The 15,908-nt window shown below is 35.2% G+C and overlaps 1 protein-coding gene across 1 annotated transcript in view; it reads right to left on the minus strand.

Annotated features, from left to right (window-relative positions):
- LOC120636558 (LIM/homeobox protein Lhx2-like) overlaps positions 1–15,908 on the minus strand; it is a 57,622-nt gene that overhangs the window by 18,505 nt on the left and 23,209 nt on the right. The window contains exons 3-5 of the mRNA XM_039908094.1: positions 11,989–12,123; positions 7,800–8,036; positions 4,444–4,595 (exon numbers count right to left, since the gene is read on the minus strand). Coding sequence (XP_039764028.1) covers positions 4,444–4,595; positions 7,800–8,036; positions 11,989–12,123 — 524 coding nt within the window. The remainder of the gene's footprint in view (positions 1–4,443; positions 4,596–7,799; positions 8,037–11,988; positions 12,124–15,908) is intronic.

The following is a 15,908-nucleotide window of genomic DNA, read 5'->3' on the forward strand; positions in this document are numbered from 1 at the left end:
ATTCTCGTATTATGTAGATCGCATCGCATCTTAATCTTGGGCACAATTCGGTGACCTATTTGGGAAACCGAGGGTTTTGTCTTTGCAATTATGGTCGAAGTTATCAAGACGAAAAACTACCGAAAACATATTATGAAAGATGGCTCGATATAATATATCATGAGCGTGTCATCGCCCTAGGGAGTCTCTCAGTTTCCGGGTGTTCTCATCTTGCTAAAGGCAAATTTGCAGACATAATCAATTAGCCAAAATAATTCATGCCTAACTATAATTAGGTAGGTCGGACCTGGCCTCAGATCTTGAAAAAAGCTCTATTTGCTCTACTGGAATCGAACGATTATTACTGACAGGTAGGTTTATTACACCTGATTGATATATTGCTAGTCGATCGGTCCGCGCGCCGTGTAATAATTGTTGACATTACTACTCGACATGACGATAATCTGGTGACAGCTGAAAAGGAAAAAGTATCTAAATACTTGCACCTTGCTCACGACATTACCGCCATGTGGTATTTTGAGAAGCTTTCGCTTGGTTGTTGGATCAAGGGTCGGATACAAAAGGTAATAGTCCTTGAACCGGCACGTATCGTAAAGAGGTTCCTCACTTTGGAGCTCTTACCTCCAGTTGCATTGGCAATCAAAATTTCCGCAAGCGGAGAAGTTGAAAAATTTAAAAGATAAATGAAAATCAATAAATGATTTAGAAAATAATAAATAATTCTAAAAACGTTAATTTCCAATTCACACTAATGCTGTTTCAAACTACTGCCGGACGAAGGCGACATCTAAGTGCTCGTACATTACCCGCATAATATCATTAATTAGAGCAACGTAATCTATCCCAAAAGGAAGCGATTCTGGAATGTGTCAATGCGAAGAAGTTGAACGGTCTTACAGATGAACTATGAACTTTGATGTTTCTTAAACACGGTTCTCATTTCAAGCGTTTAACATAGCTTTTGAAACGAGCGGATAGATTACCTAATGTAAAACTTAAACTAAACGAATGTGTGCTAGGCTAATCATCTGAACATCTCTTTTATGAATACCTCACATCGACACCTTCATACAAATTAAAAAGGTATAAAGAGAGCTTTTTTGCTTCTTAAGATATAATACTCGGGACTATAGATTGTGCCTGATAACTAACTCATCATATCTAATAGAAGCAGGCGTTACCTTGCGGAATCCCTTGATACATTATGAACATTGAGCTTAATTTGCTATACTTACTCCACGAAAAGCAGGAGAATATATATGTATGGTGTAATTTATAATTTCTTCAAACATTATAGGAACATTGTTAACAATTATTCATTGTTAAGTCAACATCTGAGGATACAAAAAGTGCGTTGGTGTGGAGTATACAGATTGAAGAAATTATAAATTACACCATACAGATTCTCCTGCTGTTCACGGAGTATAGCACAATAAGCTTAATTTTAATAACTAAAATTACATCTAATATAGTACCCATAGATAAGTTTTGACCAATAAAAATAAACATTATTTATTCAATCATAATCATTTCATTCACTTATGTGAAATCTGGTACTATAGCCAAATTGACATGGTATGTGTATGTAATGTGCATATGGGTCAGCTATAATTTTATAAATCTTTTGAGTTTGTTTGGTTTATCGAGCGAATTTAAAAAACAGTCCGAAAAAATATATGACTATCTTTGAAGCTTGCGCTTATGCGGACGAAGTCGCGAGGGACCGTTCGATCATAATAAAACCATATAAAACCCATATCTCGTCTTTAAATTAGAACAGTTTGTATCGATGACCAAAATCTTTAATCAAGTGTTTTAAATTAAAGCATTATAACGCTTATTTATGTTTACTGACATCTAAAAAACCGCTTTTATCGGCATTACTAAAGTGCCGCTTGGCATAGTGTATGATAACTTTTTTTGAAACTATTCAACAATGAAAATTTGATCTTATTACCAGAGCATATGGTTTACATTTATCACTTTGTTCGCGATTGAGTAAAAGATAAGCAACAGAATGTCAATCCACGCGATGCCAGTTCCATTACTTTTTTAAGAAATTAATTATATATTTCATTTCATTTTGTGTTTAACAGTTCATATCAGAATATTGAGATCTGTTTTGTTGTAAGTTACGTGGGTATGTTAATTTATTTATCATAGTATTATATCGACTTCGCAAAAACAAGGTACCGATATAGTGCAATTAAAGAACTAAGGTATGAAATATCTATCACCCACCTGTTTACTTACTTCACTGAGAGCTTTAAACTAATACACAAAATATTAAAATATTTTTAAGATCGAAGTCACCCTAGTGACTTTTCAATGATCAATATTTCGATTATCGATAAGTCACGGAACGCTTTCAAGAGTGCTTAGTTCCCATTATCGATGTCACGCGCGCGTCTCTAGTGGCCGTGTTTGCCAACACGGCGGATTGCTTGGCGGGAAAACACTAATTGATAACTTGTAGTGGCTTACAAAAGATCGTAGATATTGAAGTAGTTAAATTTCGTTTTAAATTTAATTTTGTTTAGTAATAGATGATCATATACTTTAGATAAGTAGCTTTCACCTGTATTGTGCACAATATTTTAACGGACGATATTACCTGCGATGTAGGTATTGTGCCCTAACACCTACATCGAAGGTAATATCGTCGGATTTCTCCGTGTATCGACCCCTTTACAGACTGTAAACTGCAAGGCTGACGGGTAGGGTTTCGGATGAGCTTATATTCAAGGAGTCTTCGATTAGAACTTAGATAAATGTAGACACTGGTACGATTCCACTCTAAATTGTAATCTTTAGCAAGAGAGGTGGAAAATTACTACATATTATGTAAAACAAAGATTCATGCCCCTACCCATTAAACCACGTTTGTATAGCTAAATATGAACTTGTAGACTTTAGTACATCGGTATTCACAAAGATTAATATTAGATCTTATTACCTATATCCGAACGTATCCAGAGATGGTAGTTCACTTATCAGAAATGCAAGCTCGAATTAACTTCTCAGCTTAAAACTTATGGTTCAATAAGTCAACAGCTAATTCGGATTGTGTTTCGGGTTCATGGGTGCATTACGATTTTGATCGTTTACTATCATACTAGGTGCGGTATCTACCTAACGGAAAAAAACCAAGTGTATAAAATTCACTTTACCAAATGTTAAACACGTGAAAACCAATGTAGTATTTAAGAATGAGGAACTGAGGAAATGTGTGTAATTCTCATGTAATGTACGCATCAAAAGTGCCACTTATGGGCCGGCCTACTTGAATAAAGATATATTTGACTTTGACTTTCACTTTGACTTATACAGAAGAACTTTAGGGTCGACAGTGCATGTAACTAAAAGTGTATGCATGTAGGGTTGACACCGTGTCAGATTGGATTATATTATGTTGCCAACAAAATTTAGACGTAGATAGTATAGTAAGTTCTACGTTTTTGTAACCTCGTAAATACCTTATCAATATATATTGAAACTGGTACCAGTATTTATTATGATTTATTTTCAATTAGGTTTTTTACACATCTCGTTCATAAATATTAATGCGTACAACTCATCACAGTAACGATATTATTAATTTTTCCTGCACTGCTTTGAAATAGTGTGAGAAAAAAGAAAATCCGTAGGAGAACAGAAAGCAAGCAAATTTTGTGTTTACACTGAAAACACAACGTATCGATAAGTATTAATAAAGAGCGAGTAAAACAAAAACAACGAAGTGTTATTCTATACTCCATTCAGACTAGCGCGAGCGCTATGATTAATCGGGTCGAGAAGTCACACAACCTGAATTCACCTCAATGAGTGCCTCGCATTTCGACGCCATAAAGAATAATACAGACGGCCGACCTCACCAATGGGTCCAACATATCCAACCACATTTTTCCTTCTCCAGCTTACGAAGCTTCCGCGTGCGAAAGGGAGACGAGAACAGTTTTTAGAGCGTGTCGTCTATTCATTAGTTGTGATTACAGCCACGCCGGGGTGAATTGACATCTGGGACGCCCGCGCGGGGAATCCGTCCTCGTACTTTCCCTTCTGAGGTTTTTGCTAAATTTTATGCGAGCATCCTATTCTATGGAATATGTAATGTATATTCTTGGACAAGCGTTCAATGCCATTGGGCTCTGATGTACAGAGTACTTCCTAAAGCTACTTGAGAAAGCTTTACGTAAGCCTCTATCGGACCTTCACAGCTAACTTTCAAAGAGAAGCGGGTAGAAGTGAAGGCATCTTTTACGATATAGCGAAGTGAGGAAAGGTAAAGGCTCTATGTGAGCGTTTTCCGAGTCAGACGAGGAAAATAATTAAGGGGCTGGTAATTTTAATTACATTTACAGTAGTAATAAAGAACATTCGCTTAATAAAGATAAAATTCGCAGAGGGCGGCTTGGCTTCCATGAAAAATAATAATTTGCTTACCTAATGCTGTACTAGCCATTCGCATCGTTTGAACTTGCATATCTTCTGGGGAACCTTGAGCTACTTTTCTCTTTCTGGGTCTTCCTTTTTGGCTTGGGCCTCCGTTGTAATATTGGCTTTGGGAATCTCCTTCACTATGCATTTCTTGGCACCTGTTCACACAATATCATCATAATTGAAAAAACATTTTTACTAACCACAAGGGACGCATACGACTGCTTTTTATGGTAGGTGTATATTTTTTTCTCTAAACACTTTTCCGAATAACTTTCCTAAACCCTTACTCTTATGTGTTACGGTCCTAGACCACAACAACGATAGTGATATTCTTCTAATGCAAGGACTTTCATTAGAAGCAACTGGTCTAGTTTTAATATGAAATAACATCGCCTTAAAACACAATCTTGCTTGAAAATGGTTTTATGGAAAATTTCGTAAACTTTCAGTCTTTGTACCTACCTGTCTATTGAAATTATTATTTTTAGTCAAAAACAAGCTGTTTAAGAGAGCTGCAAATACTGACTGAAGCGAAATTCTGAAAGGCTAGATGCAATAAGTAAGTGACATTTCCATTTGCCACTCGTCCTTTTTAGGTATGTTTATTACGTTTGAATTAGAATTTCAAACGTACAAAAAAAAATTTAAGTTAAGAAGAAGTAACAAGTACAATATGTGGTTAGGATACAATTGATCTGTATAAAATATACCTATGTTACCTAGAATTAAATTTGTGTTTCATTCATTTTCAGGTATTAGATTACCTCTCTTTTATATAGCTGTGTCTTGAAAATAAGCGTCTTAAAACAATGGAAATAGGTAAATCTGAACTCATAGCTCAAACAAAACATAATATTGTATTTAGTATTCAAACACAAAAGCAAACTTTCGAACTTCTAACTAGTCTGTACCTATTGTACCGAACGAAGCGTATTCTCAGAATGGACTTGGCTCAAATTGCAGTTATAATAGAAGATTGATGAAAGGATAGGGTAGTAGTGGTACAGTTCGTATGCTTCGTCGATCTAGTAGTTAACAAAACCATGTTTATTTCTAAAATAAATTTTCGGTAAGTTGTCAGCTGTCAATAAATTTAAGTATTTAGGTGTGGTTATATATAGGATTTGTTCACCAAGAAGAAATTTAAGGCAATATGGGACAAGCTCAAGCAGTTTTTTACATAATGAAGTTTTGTATGACCCTGAAATATGTCTGGTCTAGTTTTATCGATGGAAGCTTTGTATTTAAAGAAGGGAAGTTGTGGACGGTTGCAGGCGTTTGGTACGAGTATATGGTCATTACGAAAAATATTTAAAATATCATGGAGACAATTCATCTGAAACGCTCAAGTATAACACAGTTTTACAGAGTTAACAGAGTTTCCAAAGTTGATCCTTGAATGCAAAATTACTAGGGATAGAGCTCCTGAGAGACAGAGCTCCTGAGAGACAGAGGAAGAGATGATTTGTCGATATAAGAGTGTGAACTGTCATTCGCAACTGTAGAAGATGGCACATCATATTATGATTTTTCACTGGCTGACCTCCGAATTTTAATTTGAGATTACATTTAATGATGATGAGAGGTTAAGGTGTTTGACTAAGGATCACAAGTTCCCGGGATCGATTCTCGTGTTGGGCTAGTAAGATGGTAATTTGGTGGTAAGAATATATGGTTAATGCTCTTATACTTTTTCTCTTATGAGAGAATGGAACTTGGTGATCGCATTTGATAATAGTAGTAGCACGAGAATGCCAATGAACTACATCGCATCTACCCGTTCTCCGTTATAATTCCTTTATTCGCCTTAAGCGACACCCACGTGATTAGTTTACCAAGAAAAACTGTGTTCTGATTGACGCCACACGGCACATTATGACCACTATGACCAGTGAATGGCTATTATTAAGATTATGAGGATATAAATGATTTACTGTTACCACTATTGCACTGATTAAGAGCGGTTGATATTGTTTTACATTTATCTGATAAACTAGACGGTAAATTCCTTCAGATGAGCAACATCCCAATAACATTAGATGTGCTGGAGATATGAAGTACCTTCGCCAAAAACACGGTGAATTTGTGACATTAACCTCTTTGGTAGTCGGGGGACAAAATATTCAAAGGTGAGAATGTGTTGAAGTGGTTATTGGAAATCAAATTGCGCAACAAAAGCAGACTCTTAGTAGCAATACGTTGAAAAATGTTTGCGTAAAACCCTTCGCTTTACTTACTGTATCGAGCTCGCTTGATTGACAGCGTCTTTCGTATTATGCCAGATACATTTTGTATATTTTGTAGCATCATGTTATTATCAAAACTGAGACTAAAACCGTAAAGTTTAGACGTAAAGCAAACACCTCTATCGTTTATATTCGTTTCTTTATTCGTTATCGATCAATTAATTTTAACTTCGACAACATTTATCATGAAGATTTTTTTGAAGTGAAATTTCTTTATCGGGGTCGGAAAAAAATTTAGTGTAACATTTTTCAGTTACGCGTCACATTTTTTCGTTACGCGCCGTCTTTTTCTTGTCCCAACCACGGTTGATTCGAGTTTATTCGAACTTCAAATGCATTGCAAAATTTACGGCTGAAGACGTAAGCATAAATCATAATATTAATGATGTTGTTAAAATTGTAACTTCAACGATAGATTTTTCTGTTCTTTCTCCTGACTTATGTATGGCTCAATGCCAAATGGAAAATAGGATGAATATTTGAAGTGAAACTTCTTTATCGGGGTTGGATAAAAATTTAGTGTAACATTTTTCAGTTACGCGTCAACTTTCTTAGTATTTTTGTACTAATATTTAGGGGCTCGTAATGTATCAAAACCTTTAGGGGCCCATAACACTCAGTGCCTCTTGCCCAAAACAAAAGGAATATTATAAAACTTGTATTTTAATTGATGAAATAAATTGGTAATTTGACGTTACCTTCCAAGTTACGAAACCTTCAGTGCGCGAAATTTACTTCCACTTGGCAGGCTTTTATTGTATCATATTGACAATGTAAGTCAGTCACCACATAATGCTGCACTTTTTGTCCAGTGTGATCTAAATTAGCACTTTTTGGGGTTAATACTTAAAAGAACCCAACTAATGCTATATCGACTTAACGTCAATACGGCTCATATTCGAATTTTGAGGTCACGAGACATAAAGAAGTGAGCGACACATGTGCAACGAATTCACGGACTCAAACTACTATCGCAAAAAACCACAGAAAAAGTTTTATGTCAAATAACATTAAGCTTACATTCCATTGTTTTAATTTAAGTCGAGTCGATGTTGAGTCGATATGGTGGGCGAACCCATAACTAAAAAAAAATGTGCTGAAATATGTAATTACCTGTAAACGCTATTGATATCCTCATCGCAAAACTCATCCATACACGCGCTATCGTAGTGTGGCCTGCAGTAAATAAGGCCGTTTTTCATGCCAAAGACATCGCCTTTTGAAAGTAGGGTCCCGCATGCGACACACGTAAAGCAGGTGAGATGGAAAACCATGTCCCGTGCCCTCATGACCAGCTCATTCGCCGTAATACCGTTGCCGCACCGTGCACATCTCTTTACACAAAATAACCTGTAACAAAATTTTACTTTTCTTCCGGGTCCTTAAGGACCAACTGGTAGCAGCTTTCAGGAGGCGAGGATTGACGTTAGGATCGGAGAACAAGTTGACGCCTGACCCTCGCTGTAACGAGCCCTAAGGCATAAAATTTGACAGAGTTTTTTAGTTCGCCTGTGCCAGGTAAACTATATTAAAATTAAGTAAATCAACCGGCCAACTTACTCATATCAATGGCATTTTCCGAAAACTTGTGCCTGACAATCCCAACATTCGAAATTATTAAACAAGTAAATTCAAAGTTTACGATGTTAGGTTAAATCTAGTATCGCTATCCTTTTCTACTCTGTAGATAAAGATAGCACTCAAGAATTTAATCTACCATCAGAAGATAGTAGATTCGATTGATTATTAATTGAGTACCTAGAAGAGCTTCCCAGCCAATCAATCCAGATGATGCACTAGCCTATTTGGCTATTAGCCCGAAATAAAACCGAAATTGTGACTTCAGTCTGTGATACGTATCTAACGATTGAATTAGGAAAAATCACTTTTCTAACAAAATACAATTTTTATAAGACAATTTTGATATTTGAAAGTTGAGCTAAAATACACCATAACATTTTGTAAAAAATACACGGGATTAACTTGACATATGATAGCGATAATGGAGGTAGATTATAGTAAGGAAAAAGCGTTGATCGCATTTTCTTATGGGCTAAAATTTTTGATCAGAACGAATAAATAGGTAGAGGTACCAACGCTCGATACAAATGGTCTATACCTACTGTGAGAATATGTTAGTACAGTTAATAATACCATCATCATTATTACGACCCATTACCGGCCCACTACAGGACAGGAGTCTTCTCCGACAAAAACAAGGGGTTAAGGCCTTAGTCCACCACTCTGGCCCAGTGCGGATTGGTGGACTCCACATACCTTGGAGAATATTATGTAGAACTCTAAGGCATGCAGGTTTCCTCACGATGTTTTCCATCGACATCGAAGCAAGTGATATTTTTAATTACTTAAAATGCAAATAACTTAGAAAGGTTTGAGGTGCGTCCTGGGATTCGAACTCGGCCCCCCGAAAGTGAATTCGAGCTCCTACTGCGCTATCAACGCTTCTAATATCATACTCTACGCTAATAATATAATATTCGATAATCCCAATATTCACAGTGTCTGTCCCAATTTCTATTATTATTGTGTAGAATATAAATAAATATAATTACCGACCTAAGCAAGAAAAAATTATAACCATTATCGACTTTACCTAAAGAGAATGCGGGCGTGTGTGAACGTAGCAACATCAATGATCCACTGTTGCGGTCGTTCACTCTAGAGTAAATATTCTCACCGCTGAAAATGAACGCCGATGTACGAACTAACCTAATGAGCTTTTACATTTCACCTATGAATTTATTCATATTATATACGAATATTTAAAGTAAATATAAAATTTTAAAACATTATTTTACAACCATCAATATTTTTTTATGATTTGGAGAACATTTTGTGATAGGTAATTTAATGCACTGAAGGAATTTGAAATATTGAGTATATAGAGACGTAGAAAGAAGATTCAAAGATTCAAAGTCTCCGAATTCGTACTAAAGAAAATAGAAGGTTTGGATATTAAAAATAAGGTACAATCATCAAGTTACTGTTATGTATAAACGTTGGTAACTCAAGGCAATCGAATTATTTGCGCTGTTTGAAATAGCACAATAGTAACATAATAAATAAATTTAAGATGCCAGATCACACTCCACTTATTAGTATGAGAGTTTGGAAACCTCAAATAAAACTTATTCATTACGACGTGGATAAGCTATTTGTGCTCTGAGAGGTAGGTGTTGCTTCCCCGTTGCAATCGATTAATTTCTGTTGCCGCAACAACAGAAATTAATCGATTGTTGTTGTTTCTGTTATCACACTACAAACAAAAGTATAAAGGTTTGAAAACCTCAGATAAAACTTAGGTATCTATAGTATACAATTATCTATCTGATCCGAAATTATTTGAAAATGTAATTGCGAGTACACCATATGGTGGACATGGAAAACTATAGGGGAGGATGTTTGTCAAATCATGTCAAGTTACAATCTCAAGTGTCAGACTCGATAAGGGAACGGATAATGACGTGCATACACCTGTTATGTTTAGACAACTTTGATGTTGTTTTTAATCGGAAATGATTTGTGTTTTTCCACATTTTTAAAAAAGGTTGTTATATGGTCATTATAGTACTGTGTTTTTATTTCGCTTACAATAATAATTTAAGGAATATAATTTTACTTTTTTCTTTTCCACTAAATAGTTAAAATTAGGAACTTGTAGAAAAAGGATTTGAGTCAGTAGTTATTTTACAAATGTATAAAAAAAGATTCCACACCAACATATTCGGCTCATATGTCCTGGATATGGAATACAGCACCATTTTATATTGATGCCTGTTTACAGGTGATTAATATTTTTTGCCAACTACCGACCAAATATACGATACCTAGTTATTGTACAACCACATAAATTATTTATTTATTTTATTTATTATATTTATTAAGGCCCAAATTACAAGGCAATAATTTATTGGTAAACAAAAATACTAAAGACATGCCGAAACTCCGACAAATCCCAATTAGGTGTTAGGTGTAAGCAGCTTCATTTGTTTCAGCTTTGCCCACTAGCACCTCAGCCATGTAATCGCTCAATTGAAAGGGCATTTTTGAAACTTATTGATTTCGTTCCACAATACATTTTACAATTTGGTATAAAGATGTGAACGATGCGGATAAACCCACCGGGCTTTGTCGCCTGGTCGGCGGCTTTGTTGCGTTGATTCCTTTAGGGCTAACTTCAATCTGCTTACAATTTCAAAACAAACTTGTATACATCTAGGTATACTTATTTTCCGGTCAACTTTTCAGCTACACCTACTCACTTGAGCAATTTGTTTTTATAACGAATATATGATTTTATCATAAAATACTTTTTGCCATTAAATACTGTAACTGTAGAGATATGTGTATCCGTCAACTCTCGTTGAGAACGCACGTAAAATGTATTAGACCTGTTACAATGGATAGCCCTTTTATCTTCTCTTTTTCTTTTCTTATCTTCTCTCCCAAACGTGCCCATGGCGAGTCCCTGAAATCTTATTTCCAAAATTCGTCCGAAAAGAAATGTAATTGCTGCCTACGAAGTTTCGCTTTATAAAGGCTAAGGTTAAAAAGCCTAATGTGTGTCCTACCTTAGCCAAGAACAAACTTACGCGTGTTGAAGCACAAACAGATGCATAATGTATTTAGTTCGATGAACAGGTGTGTGAACCGAGCAAGTGTGTCGGATCTTGAGTGACGTAGACACCGTACCTTAATTGCACGAGTTGACACGTGGCAACGTTGGAAAACTGAATTCTGAAATATTTATTGCATCTTTGTTTATCCCCACATGCTTTACAATTTCACCGATTGACATTTAGTTTTACCGTAAATTTGCTCAGAATAATTCAATTTCACCGGCAGTTATTTAACGTCACGTACTTTATTTTATATTGCAGACATATGGAACGTAAAATGATGAAATAACAAAGCCCAGGCACAATTTCGCATTGCCAAAAAGGTTGCTGTCGCAAAATAGCGCAAGCCATTTAAGTAAAATGCGTTTTTATACAATTTGAGGTGAATATGTTTAACTGTGACATCAGTACATTCATTACAGTTTACGGTGAGTTGTGATATAATCACATCAGCAACTTTTGAACAATTTTCGCTGTAAGCTGTACTAATGTTTAAAAGTTTGTGAAAGGAAAAAAAATAGAGGAAGAACGAAGAAGAGATGGAAGGAGTATGCAAATGAGGACATGCGTGTGAAAGGAGTGAATAGTGAGTTGATGGTTGATAGAAATAAGTGAGGGATAAAGAGAAGAAGAAGATATAGTCTGCAAGTACATTGTCTTACCTATAGTAGTCTTCCTTGCAATAGATGTTTCCATCTCTTGAGAAGCAGGTCAACTCACTGTCCAAAGGCAAACGGCATTCGCAGCAGCGGAGGCAGGTCCCGTGCCATTGTCGGTCTACCGCCAGCAGGTAATATCTAACCACATATTAAAACGCTATATTTAACAAAAAATATCACAAAATATAATATTCTATATTTTTTACATATCTTAATAAATAACCATTCTTCGACACGTGTATTTGTAACTCAACTCCTCCCAAACGGTGGACCCATGAGAATGAAATTATGTGTGTATATTTCAGTGGGTTCCTGGAAGGTTTAAAAAAAACAATTGGACCCGGAAAGAAATCTGAGTAATTTTTTTAATTAACCTATTTTTCATAAAATTACGGGACCTAGCGTACTGTAACATAGTCTACATCTACCTTAGTAGATCAGATACCAAACTTGAAGTTTTTTAAATCCTACTGGTAATGCCGAATATACAAACCTATTATATTAAGTACAGATAGTATTTAAACAAACGACTGATTTGAGAGCGAATAATATATCTGTTCGGCTATTGAATCTTTATTTATCCACTATTTGAAACCTTCAATCACGAATGACTGTGCCGGGGACCTACTCGTGTTTCGTCTCGTTCAAGATACTTCAAATTCCTTCTAACAAATACATATTAGTCGATAGCGCTGAGTTAGCAATGTTGACCCTATTATATGGATTGGTTAATTTGGTATCCATGAGTAAGCTCAGCTCATATCTTTAACAAAGAATTGTAATTGTTACAGGAATAATCGAAATCTCATTTTTAGTTGATTTATACAAATGATACATTTATACATACCTGGAATCGAACCCGGGATAGGTCCCGGGCCCGATTCCATGTATGACTACACGTATGACTACATACTTAAATTCACATGTATGTCTTACATACTTAAATACACAGCGCTCACCGTTGCCCCAGGGAGGTCGTCAGCCACGATATGGACAGACAGACAAACAGACATAGGTACAGTCAAAAATAAAAAATAAATATTATTAATAATAATATGTATTAAGTATTAACAATGGTCATACATTTTTTTTTAAACCTGCTCTATGACGTTCGTACCTAAAGCAAATTCCAAAAAAATCACACTGCTGCTGAAAATAGAAGTTATAACCTAAATTGCAATCCCACTGAGCTTACAATAATATAATAAATCAATGTGCAAACTCGCAAAAATGAAAGCTAGGACTTGTCGTGCATTCTGCTGTGACGTTAATTTTCCTTATGCTAATTGAATATATAACATATAATAGGTATATAGCATATAATTTAGGACTGAAAGAACCAGATGCTTTATTTGTAGGATGTTCAAATCGAATTATTATAATGATGTTGTTATATAAAATGTATATTTATAAGCAATATAACAATATTCTAACTAGTAAAGACCGCAAATGATAAGCGTTCTAAAAAAATAAATAATAGAATTATTAATTGGTTAATTATATTAAAATTGATCTAAAGCACGTCAATGTGACGTCAACGCTTCCTTCTTCATTTGTAATTAAATATTAAATAGTATTGTGTTTTGAAGGAATTTCAAGTGATATAAATTTTAATTAAACAAATTTTTATGTATCAAATTATGGGAAACTATTATTTTTAATAGTGCTTTACCATAAAACCTTACCTTTTACTTTCCCACTAGGAGTATGCTAAAATAAACAAAGTAAGTAAATTAACAATATTCTCTGCTGTTTTCTCTGCGCTCTTGCTCATACCGTAATTCCCGCTAATCGTTCTTGAGTTCTTGAAGTTGCTACTTAAACGGTTGCTCACATTTCTAACACCACAATAAAAGTAAATAGTGAAAAGCAAAGAAAATATCACGAGAAAGATTTTCTATAATATTTCCCGATTAAATCGAAGCTTTCTTTTTAATCGCACGAAGCAATTGACCAAATTAAAAGCAAAGTTAATCGGAGCTTATTTCTCGTAGTATCAAGAAAATCTTCGTGTTAGCTTTAGAATATTTTCCCCACGGGAATTATAAAATATTGTTAAAAGGGAATCCTTACGATGTGTAAAAATCTTTTATATAATGTCTCCATTTAAAATAAATATAATACATTTATTTTCAAAGGGTTCATCCAGAGCCTTAAATATTATGATAAGCGTCCAAAGTAAATCTCAAATTTTGCATCTAAAAAATTATACTTTAGTCGTTTTGTATGATAGGTTGGGGAAAAAGTCTTTTCGCATTATAGTACGTATGAACTTGTAGTAAAATTTCGTTGTATTGTAATTATGTTCTATTTGTATCTGGCTGGTTTTGGTATCATTAAAAGTTTAAATTTTAAAGAAGATAATTCCTAATTCAAATTAGAAAAATGTGTGTTTTTCGTGCTGTGAAGATGAGTGAATCTAATGAAGAAATTCGATAAATTTTAAAATTTTACCACAAAAAAGGTAAAAATGCAATGCAAGCCGAGAATAAAATTTGCGATGTTTATGGACCTAGTGCAGCGTCTGTGAGATTAGCACAAATTTAGTTTAAGCGTTTTCAATCCGGAAATTTTGATGTCAAAGATGCACCTCCCTCTGGTCGCCCTATTACGACTAAAATGGATGCCATTTTTGAAAAAGTGGAGCAAGATCGGCATATCAATAGTTACAACGTTGAAGAACTGGGAATTGACCACAAAACAGTTTTGGCGTATTTGAAAAAACTGGATACACAAAAAAGCTTCATATTTGTGTACCTCACGAGCTCACTGAAATAAACCTAATGAACCGTGTACTCATTTGTGATTCTTTATTAAGACGTAATAAAACCGAACCATTTTTGAAGAAGCTGATAACTGGTGAGGAGAAGTGGATCATGTACGACAAGAACGTGCGAAAAAGGTAGTGGTCAAAGTCCGGTCAGGCTTCACAGCCTGTGGCGAAAGCCGGGGTTAACTTGCAACAAGGTGATGCTGTGTGTGTGGTAGGATTCGAAGGGCATTAGTAATTATGAACTGTTACCACCAGGCAGGAACATCGATTCTGAACTCTACTGCGAACAACTGATAAAATAAAAAATAATAATAAAAATCGTTTATTTTGTTTCTTACATTGTAAATGATACATGTTGTGAAGACCTCCTAGTAAGCATCAAAATATCTGTGTCAGGAGGCCTTACTCTTCCATAGCAAAAACAAGATAAAATTAAAATAAAACGATTAGGTAGTGTCTTGGTGTGTATGGTGTGTTTATGTTTGTGTGTGTGTGCGCGTGAGTGTGTGTTTGTGTGTGAGTGTGTGTGTACATGTTATTAAGTGCGTCTATATCCATTACATTTTAAATAGAAATAATCTGAAGAAGCGCCTCAGTTTCTTCATAGGTTAGTGTCTTCAGCCAGGCTGTCAATGTTTTGTTACATTCAAAAAACGTTTTTTGGTATATAGCAAATTCTTTGTTTATTTTATTGTAAAGAGTGGTAGCTTGCGTGATGTATTGTCGACGAGCAAAAGCAGTCCTTGTTCTATGACTGAGTAAAACATTGCATAAAACAACTGATGAGATTAAAGCAAGAAGTTGAGAAAATGCGGCCGGAATTAATCAACAGAAGGGGTGTGGTTTTTCATCATGGTAACGCTAGACCTCACACATCTTTAGCCACTCAGCAAAAATGAAGATAGTTTGGCTGGGAGGTGTCAATGCATCCATTCGATTTCCACTTGTTTCGGCCTCTTCAGAATTCTTTAGGCAGATTCAGGTTAACATCACGAGAGGACTGCCAAACTACTTGTCGTGGTTTTTTAATCAGAAGCCCCAAATTTTTTATAGCAATGGGATTATGGCCCTACCTATAAGATGGCAAAAAGTTATAGAACAAAATGGTACCTAGATACTCTATAGTAGGGGAGCCAAAGCGGGGATTTCG

This window comes from Pararge aegeria, chromosome Z, assembly GCF_905163445.1.
Source record: "Pararge aegeria chromosome Z, ilParAegt1.1, whole genome shotgun sequence".
NCBI classification, from domain to species: Eukaryota; Metazoa; Arthropoda; class Insecta; order Lepidoptera; family Nymphalidae; genus Pararge; species Pararge aegeria.